General features: G+C 39.1%; 1 protein-coding gene across 5 annotated transcripts in view; it reads right to left on the reverse strand.

The window, feature by feature from the left end:
* CHD1L (chromodomain helicase DNA binding protein 1 like) overlaps window positions 1–20712 on the reverse strand; it is a 129754-nt gene that overhangs the window by 60696 nt on the left and 48346 nt on the right. For 4 of the 5 annotated variants that reach the window (XM_032848118.1, XM_032848117.1, XM_032848116.1 and 1 more), the window contains exon 1: window positions 10610–10742. The exons of the other annotated variant lie outside the window; for it this stretch is intronic. In XM_032848118.1, coding sequence (XP_032704009.1) covers window positions 10610–10742 — 133 coding nt within the window. Of the gene's footprint in view, window positions 1–10609; window positions 10743–20712 lie in introns of those variants that run through there. 5 annotated transcript variants of the gene reach the window in all.

Below are 20712 nucleotides of genomic sequence, written 5' to 3' on the forward strand. Positions count from 1 at the left end.
GGCAGAGGAAAGAAACTAAGGAGTCAATTCCATATACAATTGCACCCAAAACCATAAGATACCTAGGAATAAACCTAACCAAAGGGACAAAGAATCCGTACTCAGAAAACTATAAAGTACTCATAAAAGAAATTGAGGAAGACACAAAGAAATGGAAAAAGTTCCATGCTCATGGATTGGAAGAACAAATATTGTGAAAATGTCTATGCTACCTAAAGCAATCTACACATTTAATGCAATCCCTATCAAAATACCATCAATTTTTTTTTCAAAGAAATGGAACAAATAATCCTAAAATTTATATGGAACCAGAAAAGACCCCGAATAGCCAGAGCAATGTTGAAAAAGAAAGCCAGAGTTGGTGGCATCGCAATTCCAGACTTCAAGCTCTATTACAAAGCTGTAATTAACAAGATAGTATAGTACTGGCACAAAAACAGACATATAGATCAATGGAACAGAATAGAGAGCCCAGAAATGGACCCTCAACTCTAATGGTCAACTACCTTCAACAAAGTGGGAAAGAATGCCCAATGGAAAAAAGACAGTCTCTTCAACAAATGGTGTTGGGAAAATTGGGCAGCCACATGCAGAAGAATGAAACTGGACAATTTCCTTACACTACACACAAAAATAGACTTAAAATGGATGAAAGACCTCAATGTGAGACAGGAATCCATCAAAATCCTTGAGAAGAACACAGGCAGTAGCCTCTTCGACTTCAGCTGCAGCAATTTCTTCCTCAAAACATTGCCAAAGGCAAGGGAAACAAGGGCAAAAACGAACTATTGGGACTTCATCAAGATCAAAAGTTTTTGCCCAGCAAGGGAAACAGTCAACAAAACCAAAAGACAACTGACAGAATGGGAGAAGATATTCGCAAATGACAGTACCAGATAAAGGGCTAGTATCCAAAACCTATAAAGAACTTACCAAACTCAACATCCAAAGAACAAATAATCCAATCAAGCAATAGGCAGAAGACATGAACAGACATTTCTGCAAAGACATCCAGATGGCCAATAGACACAAGAAAAAGTGCTTAACATCAGTCGGTATCAGGGAAATACAAATCAAAACCACAATGAGGTACCACCTCGCACCAGTCAAAATGGCTAATTAACCAGTCAGGAAACAACAGATGTAGGAGATGATGTAGAGAAAGGGAAACCCTACTACACTGTTGGTGGGAATGCAAGCAGGTGCAGCCACTCTGGAAAACAGCACAGAGCTACCCCATGACCCAGCAATCACACTACTGGGTATTTGCCCTAAAGATACAAATGTAGTGATCCAAAGGGGCACGTGCACCCAAATGTTTATACCAGCAATGTCCACAATAGCCAAACTATGGAAAGAACCTAGATGTCCATCAATAGACGAATGGATAAAGAAGATGTGGTGTATATATATACAATGGAATACTATGCAGCCATCAAAAGAAATGAAATCTTGCCATTTGCAACAATGTGGATGGTACTAGGGGGTATTATGTTGAGCGAAATAAGTCAATCAGAGAAAGACAATTATCCTATGATCTCCCTGATATGAGGAAATTGAGAGGCAGAGTGGGGGACCTGGCGGGTAGGGAAGGAAAAAATGAAAAAATGAAACGATGGGATTGGGAGAGAGATAAACCATAAAAGACTCTTAATCTCACAAAACAAACTGAGGGTTGCTGGGGGGGAGAGGGGGCATGGAGAAGGTGGCTGGGTTATGGACATTGGCAGGGGTATGTGATATGGTGAGTGCTGTGAAGTTTGTAAGCCTGACAATTCACAGACCTGTACCCCTGGGGCAAATAATACATTATATGTTAATAAAAATCATTAAAAAAAAAAGTTAAAGACAGAAAATACTAAAGGCAATAAGAGAAATACAACCTGATATGTATATGGGACCTCCTATAAGACAACTGGCAGATTTATCAGCAGAAACTTCGCAGGCCAGAAAAGGAGCACAATATATTCAAAGTACTGAAAGAAAAAGATTTCCAACCAAGAGTACTCTACCCAGCAATGTTATCATTCAAAATTGAAGAAAATACAGTTTTCCCAATAAGCAAAATCTAAAGGATTTCATCACCTCTAAACCAGCCTTATAAGAAATGTTAAAGGGATCTCTTTGGGATGAAAGAAAGGCATTAGTAATAAGAAAACATATAAAAGTATAACTCTTACCGGTAAAGGTAAATATATACTAAACGGCATGGATTAATCACTTATAAAAATAGTATGAAGGTTAAAAGACAAAAGTAGCAAAAATAACCATAACTATAATAATTAAATAAGGTAAACAAAAGATTAAAAGCTGTAAAATGTGATATCAAAAACATAAAATGTGCTGGTGGGGGAAGAGTAAAAATGTAAAGCTTTACAATGAGTTCAAAATTAAGTTATTATCAACTTAAAAGAGCTATAGATATAAGTTGTTATATGTAAACCTCATGGTAACCACAAAGCAAAAACCTATAGTTGATACACAAAAGATAGTAAGAAAGGAACACAAGCATATTGCTATAGAAAATCATCAGACCACAAAGGAAGAAAGCAAGAGACAAAGGAACAAAAGAACTGCAAAACCACCAGAAAAGAATTAACAAAATGGCAATAAGCACATACTATAATAATCCCGTGAGATGTTCATGGACTAAATTCTCCAGTCAAAAGACAAAGGGGCTAAGTGGATTAAAAAAAAAAAAAAAAAAAAAAAACCGGGGTGCCTGGGTGGCTCAGTGGGTTAAAGCCTCTGCCTTCAGCTCAGGTCATGGTTCCAGGGTCCTAGAATCGAGCCCCGCATCGGGCTCTCTGCTCAGCAGGGAGCCTGCTTCCCCCTCTCTCTCTGCCTGCCTCTCTGCCTACTTGTGATCTCTGTCTCTGTCAAATAAATAAATAAAATCTTAAAAAAAAACAAAAAACAAAAAACAAGACCCACCTACAGACTGCCTACAAGCGACTCACATCAGACATAAGGATATAAAGTAAAAGGATGGAAAAGGATATACCATGCAAATGGAAATCAAAAGAAATTGGGAGTAGCTATACTTGTATCAGACAAAATACTTTGAAACAAAGACTGTAATAAGAGATAAAGAAGCACATTATATAATAGTAAAGGGGTTAAACAAGAAGATATACCATTTGTAAATATTTATGTATCCAAAATAGGAAAACCTAAATATATAAAGCAAATGTTAACAGTCCTAAAAGGATAATACAATAGTAAGAAGTACAATACTAGTAAGAGACAGAAATAAAATAATAGTAAGAGATTCTAATACCCCAATTTACACTAATGGTTAGATCATCCAGACAAAAAAATCAATAAGAAAACATCAGTCTTAAATGACACATTAGACCAGATGGACTTAACAGATGCATATAGAACATTCCATCCAAAAGCACCAGAAGGCACCAACTTCTCAAGTGCACATGGAACATTCTCCAGGATCAATCATATGTTAGGCCACAAAACAAGCCTTAAATTAAGAGTGAAATCATATCAAGCATCTTTTCTGAGAACTATGGTGTGAAACTAGAAATCAATTACAAAAAGAAAACTGGAAAATTCTCATATATGATTAAGCAACATGCTACTGAACAAATAATGAGTCAATGAAAAAAATCAAAAGCAAAATTAAAAAACACTTGAGACAAATGAAAATGTAAATACACCTATCAAAACTTACGGGATGTGGCGAAAGCAGTTCTAATAAGGGAAGCTCACAGAGATTTGAACGCTTACCTCAAGTAACAAGAAAAATCTCGCATTAACAACCTAACTTTACACTAAAAGGAACTAGAAAAAGAAGAACAAATAAAGACCATGTTAGTAGATGGAACGAAATACCAAAGATCAGAACAGAAATAAATGAAAAAGAACTAAGAAGACAATAGAAAAGATCAGTGAAACCAAGAGATGGGTCTTTGAAGAGATAAAAACTGGCAACCCTTTAGCCAGATCCACCAAGAAAAAAAGGGATTCAAATAAACACAATCAGAAATGAAAGAGGAGGAGCACCTGGATGGCTCAGTTGGTTAAGCGTCCAACTCTTGGTTTCAAATCAGGTCATGATCTCAGGGTCATGGGATCAAGCCCCATATCCAACTCCATGCTTGAGATTCTCTCTCTCTCCTTCTGACCCTCCCCTTACTCACTCTTTCTCTCAAATGAATAAAACCTTTTAAAAAAAAATGAAAGAGGAAATGTTGTTAACTAACACGACAGAAATACAATTGAGCATAAAAGACGACTATGAACAATTATATACCAATAAACTGAACAACCTAAAATAAATCAATATATTTTTAGAAACATACAACCCTCCAAGAATGACTCCTGAAGAAATAGAAAATCTGAGCAGACCAATTACTAGTAAAGAGATTGAATCAGTAATCAAAAACCTCCCAGGGGCATCTGGGTGGCTCAGTGGGATGGGCCTCTGCCTTCGGCTCGGGTCATGGTCTCGGGGTCCTGGGATCGAGCCCCACATCGGGCTCTCTGCTCAGTGGGGAGCCTGCTTCCCCCTCTCTCTCTGCCTGCCTCTCTGCCTACCTGTGATCTGTCAAATAAATAAATAAAATCTTTAAAAAAAACAAAAAAACTCCCAAAAAACAGAAGTCCAGAAAAAGATGACTTCACTGATAAATTCTACTAAACATTCAAAGAAAAATTAATACCAATTCTTTTCAGTCTTCTTAAAAAAAGGGGGGGGGTAACACTTCCAAGTTCAATAATACCCTGATACCAAAACCAGACAAGGACACCACAAGAAAATTACAGGTCAATGTCCCTGAAGAACATAGATGCAAAAACCTCCACAAAGTATTTAAAAACTGAATTCAAGGGGTACCTGGGTGGATCAGTCATTAAGTGTCTGCCTTCGGCTGAGGTCATGATCCCAAGGTCCTGGGATCAAGCCCTGCATCTGACTCCCTGCTTAGCAGGAAGCCTGCTTCCCCCATTCCCACTCCCCCTGCTTGTGTTCCCTCTCTTGCTGTGTCTCTCTCCATCAAATAAATTTTAAAAATCTTTAAAAAAAAAAAAGAAAACTGAATTCAAAAATACATTAAAAGGATCACACACCATGATCAAGTGGGATTTATTCCAGGGATAAAAGGATAAACATTCACCAATCAATCAATTTGATATACCACATTAACAAAATGAAAGATAAAAATCACATGATCTCATAGATGCTGAAAAAGCATTTAACAAAAATCAACACCCGTTTACAATAAAAATTCTACACAAAGTGGGTATAGAGGGAATGCACCTCAGTATAATAAAGGCCATATAAGACAAGCCCACAGCAAAAATCATATTCAATGGTGAAAAGCTGAAAGCTTTTCCTCTAAGATCAGGAGCAAGACAAAGATTCCCATTTTTGTCACTTTTATTCAACATAATATTGGAAGTCCTAACCACAGCAATTAGGAAAGAAAAAAAAGAGCATCCAATTCAGAAAGGAAGGAAGAAATAAAACTGTCACTATTTGCAGAAGATTTATATAAAGAGAGCCCTAAAGATGCCATCTAAAAAAACTATTAGCATAAACTAATTCAGTAAAGTTGCAGGATATAAAATCAATACACAGAAGTCTGTTGCAATTCTATACACTTATAACAAGCTATTAGAGATATTAAGAAAACAATCCCATTCTATCCTCTCCACACCCTGTACTTCTCAGATTTTTAATGGCAGCCTCATCACGTAGCCACCATCAATCATTAACTTCATTTTCCGTAGCCACCATCAATCATTAACTTCATTTTCAGCCCTCTTCCCATCTCAATAGAACGGGGAATGGAGCTGAAAATTCTAAGCTTCTAATGATGGCTTGTCCCTTCTTGTGATCAGCCCCCACCCAAGAGCCATCTAGGAACATACCCAGCGTCACCTCATTAGAACAAAAGATACTACTGCCACCCTGGAAATTACAAGGGTTTCAGAAACCCTATTCTGGGAACCAGGGGGCAGAGCCAGTATGTATTTTCCTTATCTCACAAGACCATTAGTCCAACTGTCAGCTCCAGGACCCTTCCCACCTCAGCTACAATCCACGCCAGTAAAATGGATGTTCAGTATCTACTTAAGCTCCCTGAAGTTAGGACTAGTCTCCAAGAGAAATGCAGAAAACCCAAATCCCTCCCAGACTGTGGCTTCTTCCACATTTCCCCCCTTTCAAATCTCCCACACCCATCATGTACAACAGAACTAGAAGGGAGTCTGGGAAATGTAGTCTTTTGCTTTATAGCCTCAAGGATATGATAAGGCAGGCTTGGGAGTTTGGGAAGAAAGAAATGTGGGTGCCCATCAGCTACACCCATTACAGAGTTGTTTGAATTCCCTTGCCCACGTCTCAGGAGGGTGAGGGGTACAGAATACCTCATTTTATTGTGCTTCATTTTATTGCCCTTCACAGATGCTAACACAGCGTCTAACAACACGTTTTTGTTTTTGTTTTGTTCTGTTTTTGCAAATTAAAGGTCTGTGAGGACCCTGAGTTAAATGAGTCTATAAGCGCCATTTTTCCAACAGCATTTGCTCACTTTAAAGTGTCTCTGTCAGGAATTTGAGAGGCAGGGTGGGGATCGTGGGGGGTAGGGAGGGAAAAAATGAAACCAGATGGGACGGGGATGGAGAGAAACCATAAGAAACTATTAATTTCACGAAACAAACTGAGGGCTGCTGGAGTGGAACGGGGTGGAAGGGATAGAATGGCTGGGTAATGGACACTGGGGAGGGTATGTGCTATGGTGAGTGCTGTGAATTGTGAATGACTGATGATTCACAGACCTGTACCCCTGAAGCAAATAATACATTATATGTTAATTTTTTTTAAAAAGTGTCTCTGTCACATTTTGGTAATTCTCACAATATTTCAAACTTTCTCATTACTGCTGTATTGGTTATGGTGATCTGTGATCAATGATTACAATTTACTGAAAGCTCAGATGATGGGTTAGCATTTTTCAGCAATTTTTTTTTTAATTTTATTTATTTATTTGAGAGGCAGAGTGTGAGAGTGGAGAGCTCAGAGGAAGAGCAGACTCCCTGCCAAGCAGGGAGCCCGATGTGGGACTCAATCCTGGGACTCCAGAATCATGACCTGAGCCGAAGGCAGTTGCTTAACCAACTGAGCCACCCAGGCACCCCTCAGCAAATATTTTTTAATTAAGGTATGTACACTGGGTTTTGGTTTTGTTTTTGTTTTTTTTTTTTTTGACAAGATGCTATTGCATACTTAGTAGACTACAGTATAGTATAAACATATATACAACATTTATATGCACTGGAAGACAAAAAATTCACTTGACTACCTTTATTGCAATATTCACTTTATTGCTGTGCTCTTTAATCAAATGAACCTGCAGTATCTCTGAGGTATGCCTGTCCTGGAAAAGCAGGCAAAAAAAGCACGAGTAATAGGTCTGCATGTTACAAAAACAAAGTGATCTTGACATACCTTTATGATCCAATATACTTTGAGTTTCTGAAGTTCACTGGAATGTATGGGATACATCTGCGACACTATTCAGGAGAGGAAAATCAACTAAAAGGTTTTTTGCGTTTTTTTTTTTTCTTTAAGATTTTATTTATTTATTTGACAGAGAGAAAAAAAGAGAGTGAGCACAAGCAGGGAGAGCAGCAAGCAGAGGGAGAGGGAGAAGCAGGCTCTCTGATACGCAGGGAGCCCCACACAGGACTCAATCCCAGGACCCCAGGATCATGACCTGAGCCAAATGCAGTCACTTAACCAACTGAGTCACCCAGGTGCTCCCAACTAAGTTTTTTAATCACTGGGAAGAATACCGCAGAACAAAATACTTGTTTCATTGATTTTCAGAAAGTGGCTAATTCATTACATATTTGAGAGAAAAAAAAAAAAAGTCAAGTTCCTTCCTAATAAATTTCTGGGGAAATAAAAACTTAAATATAAAGAGATCACAACTATACTAAAAAAAAAAAATATTAAGCCAACAACAATAAATTCGGAGTAGTAAAGCCCCACCTAAGCAAACACACTAAAGGCAAAAATCATTTAGAAAAATGCAGAAGATGTGACTACAAAGAATTCTTAAACATCACCACTGAAATACACACACACACACTCTGACACATGTCATCAAAATCAAAACACAAACTAGAAAACATATTCCAGATATCTGTGGCAAGTATTTAGTATCAATGCAAGAAAGAACAAAGCAAAAGACAGTTAAAAAATGGGCAAAGAGCATAAATACACAAGGAACAAGAAGAAAAACCAATATCCAAGTGTTCATCAATACTAGGAAACAAATATTAAATAACAAAAGACTTTTTTCCTTTTTATTTATTTTTTAAATTAACATAAAATGTATTATGTGTTTCAGGGGTACAGGTCTGTGCTTCATCAGTTTTACGCAATTCATAGTGCTCATCATAACTACTCAAATCATAATACCAGCGTTGGTGACAATGTGGAAAAATCAGCAAAAATTTCACATACTTTTTGGCATAGAAACGCGGCCTTGGAAGAATTAAAAATTTATGGATATAATAAATATTTAGTTACAAGGACATTTATTAGTATTATTTATAACCACAAAAAAAGTAAGAACCCAAATACCCACATATTTTGGCTGGTTAAACTATGGCACATCCATTCATTGAAAGATCTGTACCCACTAAATATGATATTTTAGAATAAATAACTAAAAAGATTAAATGATGATAGAAGACAAAACTGTTTCCAAAAAGTATGCATATGAAACCCCATTTTTGCTCCTCTCCCTCCCTCCACACCCCGTCTCAGAGAAGGAAAAAAAGAAATTATACGGACACACAGATCAAGGATGGTATGATAAATAAGAACATATAAACAGTAAGACGAATATGGCAATTAAATTTTTTCTTTATGCAAAGAATATTACTCTAAATGTTTTACAGAGAACATATACTACTTCTGTAATAAGGAAAAAATCAGTAAGGATTTTTAACCAACTCTCAAAAAATCATTTTACAAAATATAAATTCTAGTAAATAGAAATGGGAATTTCAAGCTATAACAGCCAATGGTTATTCTTTTGCGTATATCTGTTTTCCATTTTTTTCTTTCCTTCCACTACAATTTATTTTTCCCATCACTAAGTTTCCACATTGTCTACTTCCTTCTTCATTAACTAATTCCCCCAAGCAAAGGTGCAGCCTCTTCTCTCTTCTCGTTTTTACTAAAATAACACACAGCCAGATGATAGTTCTCTAGATCTATTTATTATCTGCAGTCTGTATCAATGAGCACACTCATCTAGCCTTCTCCCACAAATATTCTCAAAGCATCACACCTAAAAACACATTTAAAGAATAAGGCATACAAAAATATGTTACGATACCCACACAAACACCAGTCCATAAACTTCTATTTAGGCTGGATACACACTCCTTACAGACACAGACACATTCATTCACACAGCCTCAGAGACACAGCAAAGAAGAGGTCTTTCTCATTCGTGTCTGTATCCTAACCATTCACCTTCATTCCTCTTCTAAGCTGGATACAGAAATGCATCTTTTGTTTCATTCTGAGAATCAACAAAATCTCACTTCCTTGGCATTTAGTATGTAACAACAGTTCATTAAGTATTAGTTTATACTTCTGGAAGCACTGACAGTCCCCACCGTAGGAACTCTGGTAGGGCAGGGCCTGATTTTGTTTTGCGCATCTCTGTACCTAACAACTGAAAGTATGTGGCTCTCGGTAGCACTTAATAAGTAATGAATTAAAGTCTACACCACTGATTATTATTGACCCAAGTTTCTATATACAGTTAAAGCATGCACTGCATTCCCCATTTTATAATTCAAAAAACAGGACTGGAGAGGATAGCTGGTGAGTCAAGCGTAGCCAGGCGAGGAAATAAGAAAAGAGGGCCTGAGTTTTTCCATCCACAGGACAAGGTGTCACCCTCGCTGTCTGTAAAGCTTCGAGCTTCAGAGATTCTAGGAAAGGACTGTAAATACATGTATGTACCTAAGGACTAAAAAACTTTGCTTAGCGGCGTATTTTAAAATAGAGCATTGTGGGAATATTAACCAATGGGAAATTATCAAAGAACTGCACGTGCACGGTAAATGAGGAAGATAGGTGAAGCAAGCAGAAGAATTCTGAGAGTTTTACAGGAGCAACTCATGAAATCCCCGGGCTCAGGCCTCCAAACCGACCGAAGAGAAACTTTAAACCTACATTCTTGAGGCGCCAGGACCTCCTCTGCGTCTTCAAAAAGAAAGGTCTTACCTCCGGGACAGGGGTCTCACGGAGTCCCTCCGCCCTGAGGCCAGTGTGGCAGGCTGCTGACGGGTGTAGCTTCCCCGCCCGGAATCTCGTTCATTCCACCCCCGCCAACCCCGCGCTGCGCGCCTGGCCCCACACCCGGGTCCTCTGTGCCCTTCTCCACCGCAGGGGCGGGAAGGAAAAGCCCTGGAGCCCGCTGGTAAAAACAACAACAACCCACAAGACGCGCCAGCCGCGGCGCCGAAGGCCCGTTCCTAGCGCGGGGTCCTCGGGCCGGCAGAAGCGAGTCCCAACAAGTGCAAAGACCCCGGAAGAAGTAGGGCCGGGGCCACTGACCTGTCAGGCCCCATTGCCTTAGGTCCTGCTCCTGCACTAGTGCCCGCGCCGCCTCGCCTCGGCTCCGAGTCTTCAGAGCATGTAGGAAGCCGGGCATGTGGCTCCCACACGTCGCGGCGCCCGAGCTCTCCATGCACCCAGAGAGGATCCGCCCCGCGGCGCCCGCGCGCTTCCCTCCCGACGCACCCCGGCCGGACCCAGCGCGCAGCCGCCGCCAGATGACGCGTCCTGCGCCGACGTCTGGGCGTTAGCGACTTGCGAGTTAGCCTGCAGGATCTCATTTTCGTTCTTTCCGGTTGTGCTCAGCTCGCTCTCGGCTTGTGAGTTCGTCGGAAGGTCGGACTATGCTCACCATTCATTTATTAGAAACACTGACTATGCGCCAGGGGCATACATACTCTGCGGGGCTCTGAGGTTATAGAATTCAGTAAGACGTGGTTGGTCCCTGTCCTCCAGCGATTCACAGCAAGAATGTAAAAGCCTGGTGTGCTCGGTTCCTTTTGCACCAGTGATAGATACATTGGGCCCTAAAATCCTCTTACTTAGTCCCTGTTGGCCGGAGACCAAAGTCAGGAACTTCGATAGGAAATTAAAATCATGAAAATTGTCATTACCAAAAGGAATTTCTCAAGTGAATTATGGGGAACAAATTGAAGCAAAGTGTTAGATAGGGGTCAATGACAACATCAGCTTTGAGTGGATTTATGACGTAGTAATTTATAATTAGTAGTGTGTCACTGATATAAATTATAGTAACCAAATAACTGCAGTTATTTAATAACGGCAATAACTGCAGTTAATGATCCAGTGAGAGGTGCTGTCCTGAGTGTTTTACAAGTTTTTTATCGTTTAACCCTCACAGTAACCTTATAAATAGATACTAGGATTGTCCCCACGTTAGATGAGGAAAGCTGTAAGAGGAACCGTATTATTCTCTGGGTAATGTCATCAGAATACTAGTCCCATTTGGGTAAACCTTGGCACTTCTATCTTCAGTAAACTCAGATTAAAGTTGCATGCCACCCCCCACCCCAGTCCATCTACCCTTAAAATAAAAGAAGAAATTAGTTCTGAGCTACAAAAGAGATGTCTTTGGGTTGATTTATTCGTAAAAACCCAAAGCACTGTTTTGAGCACCTCCCATATGTCAGGCATTCTTGGCACTGGAGACAGCGGCCACTAGTCTCATTTGCAAAAACATTTAAGTAAAACACACTTATATTTTATATTTTTAATTAAGTGTTATTAAGAGTTATATTTTAATTAAGTATATAATTAAGTGTAAATTAAGAGTTATATTTTAAATTAAGTGTATATTTAAAAGGAGGAGACAGGCAATAAGCAAATAAAAATCAGGTAGTTATCAATGTTAAGGTGAAAGAGAAACAGTCACATAATGGGGCTATACTGATTCCCTACCTGATGTTTTGTCAACACCATAAATGGGATTTGTATCCTTTCCTGGCTTCTCTGGAGGGCTTCTTGGGGTTGCTCATGAGTGATTTTTGCATCCTGATCTCTGGGTTTGGTGAATTTTTTCCTCTCCTCTGGGTTCTGTAGGTAGGCTTATCCGCTAAAGCAGCAAGATCAATCACCTGCCACTCAAACAAAAGAGACTTGATTATTTTTAACTTAAGGTACATTTGTTTTAGCATAATACCAGTGATAGAGTCCTAGCTTTAAGCTAAATTTCTCTTGGTAGATTGAGTCTGACATCAAAAAACAGCTAGGAAAGATAGCTGACAAACTCCCAAGTCAGCTGCTGGTGACATAACACATATAAAAGGTGACATATAAAATTTTACTCCAGATGGTATATGAAAGGAGTCTATGGAAGGGGATAGAGTGGAAGTAGGGTGACCAGTTAGACCACTGCAGGAGTCTGGGCAAGAAATAATAGTTGGGCCAGCATGGCAGCAGTGGAGTGGTAAGTAGTGGTCAGATACTAGATATATTGAAAAGGTAGAGTCTATAAGGTACATGGATTGAACATCTGAGAAAAGTCCAGGAATAAAGGATGATTTCAGGGATGTGACCTGAGCAAATGATAGTTTCCCCTTTTGGAGGGGGTAATGGAGTTTCCACTTTTGGAGGGGGTAAGACTGAGAATGAAGAGGTCTGGGGAACATCAAGAATTTTCATTTTTAATGTCAACTATATTTCAACTTATAAAAGGAATTCATGGAGCACCTGCGTGGCTCAGTCAGTTAAGCACCTGACTTCAGCTCAAATCTTGAACTCAGGGTCCTGGGATTGAGCCCCGAGTTGGGCTCCCCACTCCCAAGGAAGTCTGCTTGTCCCTCTGCTCGTCTCCCTCCATGCTCATACTGCCCCACCCTATCACTCAAATAAATAAAATCTTTTTAAAAAATAAAAAAGGAATTCATTTTTGAACACAGTAACATGAAACTCTTCTTAGATATCCAAGCAGAGATTTTGAATAATCAGGTTGATTAGCCTGGAGCTCACAGGAGCTCACAGGGTTGGAACTGAATATATTAATGTGGAAGTTATCCACATTAATTTTCAGATGGACCTTAAGCCTTGTTACTAGATAGGATCTCCTGGGGGATGACTGGAATTATAAAAGCGACTTAGCCTTAGACAATTAACATTTAGAAGCTGAGAAGAGGAGGAGGAACCAGCAAAAGAGCCTAAGAACAGCAGGCTGTGATACAGTAGAAGTAAGAGCATGGTGTCCCTGAAGCCAAATGAAGAGGAAATTCAAGAAGAGAGTTTGCATTTGTCTGTGTCGAATGTAACTGATAGGTGAAATAAAATAGAATAGAGAAAGAAACGTTGGATTGGGCAATATGGTAGTCATTGATGATCTTGCCAAGAATTATTTCTATATATTGTTGTGTCAAAAGCCTAATTGAAGTGGTTTTAGAAACAGAAGCAGAAGAAAAGAAAGTGGAAAGTTTTGCTGTTAGAGGGAACAAAAATGGGAGCGGTAACTAAAGGGGGATATGGGGTTAAGGGAAGTCTTGTTTTGTTTTAGATGGGTGACATTAGGGCATGTTGACTACTGATGGGAATGGTCCAGTAGAGAGAAAAACTGATCCTGCACGAGTGGTGTCCTTGAATGAGAGGATGGGCTGACTTAAGAGCACAGAGAGTCCATGCCCTGGAACACGCAGAGGCATAGTACACAGGCAGATTTAGTAGTGAGAGTATGTGGAAGATCTCTTGATTGTTTCTGTTGCTTAAGGGAAGTAAGAAGCAAGGTCATCTGATGAGCTTGAGGAAGGGGAAGGGATTTTGGAAGTTTTAGGAGGGAAATGTGGGAAATAGTTGTCTGGGGTGTTGGGATAGTGAATTGACTAGAGAAATATGGTAGCATTGCCAAGCTGCAGCAGCAAGGTTTATGGTCATGAGAGCAGCCAGTGTGGTGTGTATTGAGTGCAGGTAGGGAATAGTTAGAGAACTGGAGTTTACCAGGGTTGGACTTTTGCCAGATGAGAGCAACAGAGAATGATACACTGGCCATATCCCCAGTGTCCAGAACAGGGATAAACAAGGTAGAAAAAGTCTCCTTACTCATGAAGCTTAGATTCTAGTGATGGAGAAAGACAAAATGATGGGGAGGATACAAATAAGTTAGGTAGTATTGGTGGTAACAAGATAGTAAAACAGGGTAATGAGATTAAGAATAGGGCTGGGAAGCAACTCTGAATATGGTGGATTGAAGAACATGTCATCAAGAAGAAGGTCTGAATGATGAGAAGCCAGCTGTGTGAAGTCAGGAAGAAGATTGCTCAAGACAGACTGTAAGGGCCTATTTAGCCAGAGTGATTCCATCTTGGATTAAACAGTCATTTTGTTGTTTATGCAGTAAAACTTAAACTGTCCCTGCCCCCCTTTCCCCAGGGGACTTACTAAAAATAAGTCCGGGAAATCAGTCCCCGGTAACAAAGCCCAAATACAAGGGTGGGTCAGGCCAGGTGGAGACATCCAATCAGTGGGGGGTTGTATACTGTCTCCCTAGTTACCAAGAAGTATGGGCCCCGCCCTCCGGGTGCCTTTTAGGTGTCAATTCTGACCAAGGTGATAGGCTAGTTCAAATATCTACTAGGGTAAATTGTAATTCAATTGGTCACTTATGTGTGACCTAGCATGACTGTGCAGCTTTCTCTGTGTGTTACAATTTCATTGGCCACCTGTGCGTGGCCAGGCCCAACCACATGTCCTTTGCCCTTAAAAGCTAGTCTGCAAAGCAGAGAGGGGTTGCCCTCTCTGTAAGAGGCGGGCCCTGGCTGGTGCGTTTGATTCTTGATGCTTGGCGCGAAATAAAACTTTGCTTGATCTTTGCTTTGTATCAGTCTCGCTCCTTTAATCACGGACCCATTATTGGGGGACATTTCACAGACCACAGGGCAAAGACACCGAGGCAACGTTAGCAAAGGAATAATAGATTCTTTAGATTGGTGAGGGGACACTGGAGGGGACTTGGTCACTGATTGGATAGAGAGCTGAGGAAGAAAAAAATGTTGATATGGACTCCAGGGGGTTCTGCCTTGGATAACTAGGTGGATGTTGATGCCAGCACTGAGATAGATAATATAGGAGACAACTGTCAGTTTGAGGAAGGGAAGATAAGGATTTCACTTTAAGGATTGTTGCATCCGTACCTAGAACAGTGCCTGGCACATATATTCACTCAATAAATAGTACTGCTGCATGTTTGAATGAAGTGCCCATAGAACGATTCTAAAGTCCAGGAGCCATGATTGTTATAAACCTGAAGCACAGAGAAGATATTTCCTAGATGGGAAAACTTAGGCTACAATGTTTTCTAGGAAGTCACTGCTAACTGCCAGAATAAAATCTAACCCCAACTCCTTTATAATTCATTGCTCAGGTTATGACCAATGGTTTCATATTAATTATTTGTTTTATTCCTCTACAGAGAAGGTAAATCCTCTGGCAATAACAACTAGTAAGATTAATGGTAACCAGATCACGCTAGCAATGAGTCTTACTATCTGCCCACCCTAAGAAAACAAGCATGATCATGCCCGGGTTAGCAAACAAGTTGTTTGTTGGCCATTACGTCCCTGTTGGGTAACAGCAGGATACCAGCTGGCAGCATCCGGTAACTCAGTTATGGAGCCTGAATAAGAGCTGTGACCATGGATGAAAATTTGTACAAACCTCTTCTTAGGTACATGGACTTAGACCTTTGGGCTCAGGTTAGGCTGAGGTCAGGGCCCTCAAATGGAAAGATCATTCTACAGAGATGAAAGAAGAGTTTTCTTTCCTTCAGGAAAGGAGAAAATTTCATTTTGACTTTTGATATTATTATACATCTTTTACATCAAATAACACATAATAAATCTAAAACCTAGAAATTCAGGGGAAATGTGCTATAGAGAGCGAACTTTGAAGTGTATCAACAAGTCAGTCTGGTTTACAGGACTCTTGCCAAGTCAGTTTAGAAAGTTGCCACCACTCTTTAATACTAAGGGCATAATACTGGAAAAATATCAAATAAATCTCTGAGGACAAAGTACAAAGATTGTAAACTGACCACAAATCAAAATTTGCCCACAGGTCCTTTGGATTATAGGGCTGTGTTCTCTCCTTTTTGTTTGGATATATTTTGACTATCATGCCTTGCCATTAAATTAACAATATGCAGTTTCACATTCTTTTCTTTCATCTAAAAGTATATTGTTGTGGAATCCACGCAGCTAATCACAGAAGGCTTTTGAGTTTGCCAATTCTGGAATTTAAGTTGTGTGACATATTTCCACAGAAGGAGAAGGACATCTCCATAACAACCACGAAGCAAATGTTTCTCATGACTCAGGGTACAATAAAATATCTTTTGATAAGGGTGAATGAGTGGCTCAGTTATTTAAGCAGCTGACTCTTCATTTTGGCTCAGGTCATGATCTCAGGGTTGTGCAATGGAGCTCTGGATCAGGCTCCATGTGCTTAGTCAGAGTTGTCTTGAAATTCTCTCCTCTCCCTCTGTCCTGGCCCTTGCTTGCGCATGTTCTCTCTCTCTAAAATAAATAAATAAAATCTTTTTGAAAAATACCTTTTGACAATGTGATCTTGCTACTAGAGGCTATAATCCTGAGAATTCTCTCTTGCTCTTGGCCCAAAGCCATGTTGTACCCTAACCCCATAAAGCCTGGGTCTTAGGTTTAAAAAATGAGCACAAGTGTTGCACTCATATCTGTGTTCCTGAGGCATTGTTGTAACTTTGATGCAAGGGAGTTCTCCCACTTCCATTCCCCAAAACTGCTCAAAATTGGCAAATAAAATTAATCTTCATAATCAGAGCTTTAACAATCAGAGAGTGCTCCTGGAAGGCCTAGGGTACATAATAATTTATAATGAATGTAATAACAGCTACTCTATAATGATGTTGTGAAAATTAAATGAAATCATTTTTTATAAGGAACTAAACACAAATTTTAATGTCCAGGGCATTGTGAAGGACCAGAAAACTTAAGTTGGGAATGAACTTGGTGATCACCCAAGTTTTCTACATCTCACTGATGGAGACTCAAGAAATTAGGAATTGTCCCTCATTGTTGAGGTTCCACCATAACCTCATTCGCTTGGGGAATCCACTAAAAAATGTTCCAGAGTGTTTTCCTCATAAGCGTGGCCCACAGATTCGGGTTCTAAAAGTAAACAGACCCACGCATACATATACATATATAGAATGTGGGCTATCTACCCAGTGGTGGGGTTATGGATAGACAGCTTTGATAGACTGTATTACTGTTCTCAACTGTTCACTTTCTCCCCATAAGTGACTATTCATATCCTATAAAATGATTATACATCTATGCTTCTACCCATGTGACTACAGTGCCTTCCAACAGGCTAACTCTGTATTAACTTGCTTTGGCCACTGGAATGCAAGTGGTTGTGAGGTGATCTAGTGCATGAACTAAAGATTTAAATGTGCTTGCTGAGATTGTTCTAATATATAAATATATAATATTTAATATATAATAAGTTATTTCAATCCGTGAAAAGGCTTCTTTGCCATCTGCACATCTTTTTTGGCAAGACTTTTTCTTTTTTTTTTTTTTTTTAAGATTTTATTTATTTATTTGTCAGAGAGAGGGGGAGAGAGAGCGAGCACAGGCAGACAAAATGGCAGGCAGAGGCAGAGGGAGAAGCAGGCTCCCTGAGGAGCAAGGAGCCCGATGTGGGACTCGATCCCAGGACGCTGGGATCATGACCTGAGCCAAAGGCAGAGGCTTAACCAACTGAGCCACCCAGGCGTCCCAGCCTTGTTCTTTTTTGGGTGTCACAGCTAAGATTTTAAAATTAGCCTCACACACATGTGCACACACACACATAAACTCTCCTACATGTTGAGATATTGATTGGCATTGCATGGAATTTGAAGACCAAATTGCAGTAAATGGACATTTTACAATATTTACTCTTATGACTCATATACATGGTATCTCACTCCATTAATTTAGGGTTCTTGCATTTTTTCCAGTATCTTTCCCCACTTTATGCCTAGAGATCCTGTACATCTTTTGTTCAGGTTACTGCCAGTAATTTGATATTTTAACATGATATAAATGGTATTTTTAAAATTTTCATTTCAAACTCTTTTTAAAAGACTATCTCCCATGTAAAACAACAATACTGTCAATGTATTATGGGATTCATAAGATTTGAAGTAATGGGTGCCTGGGTGTCTCAGTGGGTTAAAGCCTCTGCCTTTGGCTCAGGTCATGATCCCAGAGTCCTGGGATTGAGCCCCACCTCGGGCTCTCTGTTCAGCAGGGAGCCTGCTTCCCTTCCTCTCTCTCTGCCTGCCTCTCTGTCTACTTGTGATCTCTGTCTGTCAAAAAATTAATAAATAAATAAAAATAAAATCTTAAAAAAAATGTTGAAGTAAAACATATAACAATAATACAAAATTCAGGGGAGGTAAAATTACATATACTGTTGTAAGACTTACATTGTAGAGGGTTAAATAATAATTCAAGATAGTAATAAAGTAAAGATGCATATTATAATCATTAGAATAAGCATTAAAAATATAAGAAATGGATTTAAAGGGGCACCTGGGTGGCTCAGTGGGTTAAAGCCTCTGCCTTCGGCTCAGGACATGATCCCGGGGTCCTGGGATCAAGACCCGCATCGGGCTCTCTGCTCAGCAGGGAGCCTGCTTTCACCTCTCTCTCTGCCTGCCTCTTTGCCTACTTGTGATCTCTGTCTGTCAAATAAATAAATAAATAAAATCTTAAAAAAAAAAGAAATGGATATAAAAAGATAATAAAAGGAAAAATGAAGACTTAAAACATAACTTGATTAAACTGAAGGAAAGCAGGAAAGGAGGAACAAACAAAGAAGAGATGTAAAATTTAAAAATAAATCAATTTTCAATAACCGTATCAGTAATCACAATAAATTTAAAAGGACTAATTAATCTTTAAAAGAAAAAGATTATTGGGGAACCTGACTTGCTTAGTTGGTAGAGCATGCAGCTCTTGATCTTGGGGTCATGGGTTTAAGCCCCACATTGGGTGGAGAGCTTACTTAAAATAAAATAAATAAATCTTAAAAAAAAAAAAAAGAAAAAGACCGTCAGGCTATTAAAAAAAAAAAAAAAGACCCAACAGTATCCTGCCTATAAAAAACACACTTCATTTATTTATTTGTTTTTTAAAGATTTTACTTATTTATTTGACAGACAGAGATCACAAGTAGGCAGAGAGGCAGGCAGATAGAGAGGAGGAAGCAAGCTCCCTGCTGAGCAGAGAATCCGATTTGGGGCTCCATCCCAGGACCCTGGGATCATGACCTGAGCCGAAGGCAGAGGCTTTAACCCACTGAGCCACCCAGGCGCCCCAAAAAACACACTTTAAATAGAAGTCGTTGATTTAAATATAAGTAATTAGAAATAAAATAATGAGAAAATATATTCCTTGCAAACAGGAACCATGTGAAAATTGATGTGGTTATATTAATAACTGTCAAAGTAAATTTTAAGGAAGAAGTGAAAGAAATAAGAAGGAAATTTATAATAATTAGAAGATCAATTCCAGCAGCCAGCAGAAAGGATGAATACCCAACTTTTGTATCAACATGGACAGGACTGGAGGAGATTATGCTGAGCAAAATAAGTCAAGCAGAGACAGTCAATTATCATATGGTTTCACTTACTTGTGGAGCATAAGGAATAGCATGGAGGATATTGGGAGAAGGAAAAGAAAACTGAATTGGGGGAAATCGGAGGGGGAGATGAATCATGAGAGACTGTGGGCTCTGAGAAACAAACTGAGGGCTTAGAGGGGAAGGGGATGGCGGGGCGGGGGTTGGAGGAAGATGGGTGAGCCTGGAGGTGGGTATGAAGGAGGGCACATATTGCATGGAGCACTGGGTGTGGTGCATAAACAATGACTCTTGGAACACTGAAAAAATTAAATTAAATTTTAAAAAAAGATAAATTCCATTGGAAGAAGACATAATCCTAAATGTGTATGCACCTAATAATATAACTTCAAAATTTATGAAGCAAAAATTGACAGAACTGTATGGGAAAGACAAATTTAGAATTATATGTAAAGATTTTAACATACCTCCTCAATAATTAACAGAACAAACAAAACATTGGTAATGATATAGAACATTTGAGCAACAATATTAAGCAACATAATCTAATGGACACTTGCAGGACACTATATACTTAACTACAGGGTACACAGTCTTTTCAAATGTATATGAAACATTGAACACAATATCCCATATGCTAAGCAATAAAACTAGTAATCAGTTCCTAAGGATTAAAATTATACAAATTATATTCTCTGACAACAAAATTAAACTAGAAATCAACAACAAAACATTTAGAAAATCCCAAATTATTTGAAAATTAAGTAACTTCTAAATAATCCATTCATCAAAAATGAAATTACAATAGAAGTTTGAAAATATTTTGAAAGGAACACTAATGAAAATACCACATTTGAAAATTTCTGTGATGCAGCTATAGTAGTTCTCAATGGAGATTTGAGGGATTAAATAAATATTTCTACAAGCTAAAAAAAGAGCAAATGTAGAAAGAAGGAATAATAAACACAAAATCAGAAATTAATGCAATAGAAAAG

Source organism: Lontra canadensis, unplaced genomic scaffold (genome assembly GCF_010015895.1).
Source record: "Lontra canadensis isolate GAN:19392208 unplaced genomic scaffold, GSC_riverotter_1.0 scaffold200, whole genome shotgun sequence".
NCBI classification, from domain to species: domain Eukaryota; kingdom Metazoa; phylum Chordata; class Mammalia; order Carnivora; family Mustelidae; genus Lontra; species Lontra canadensis.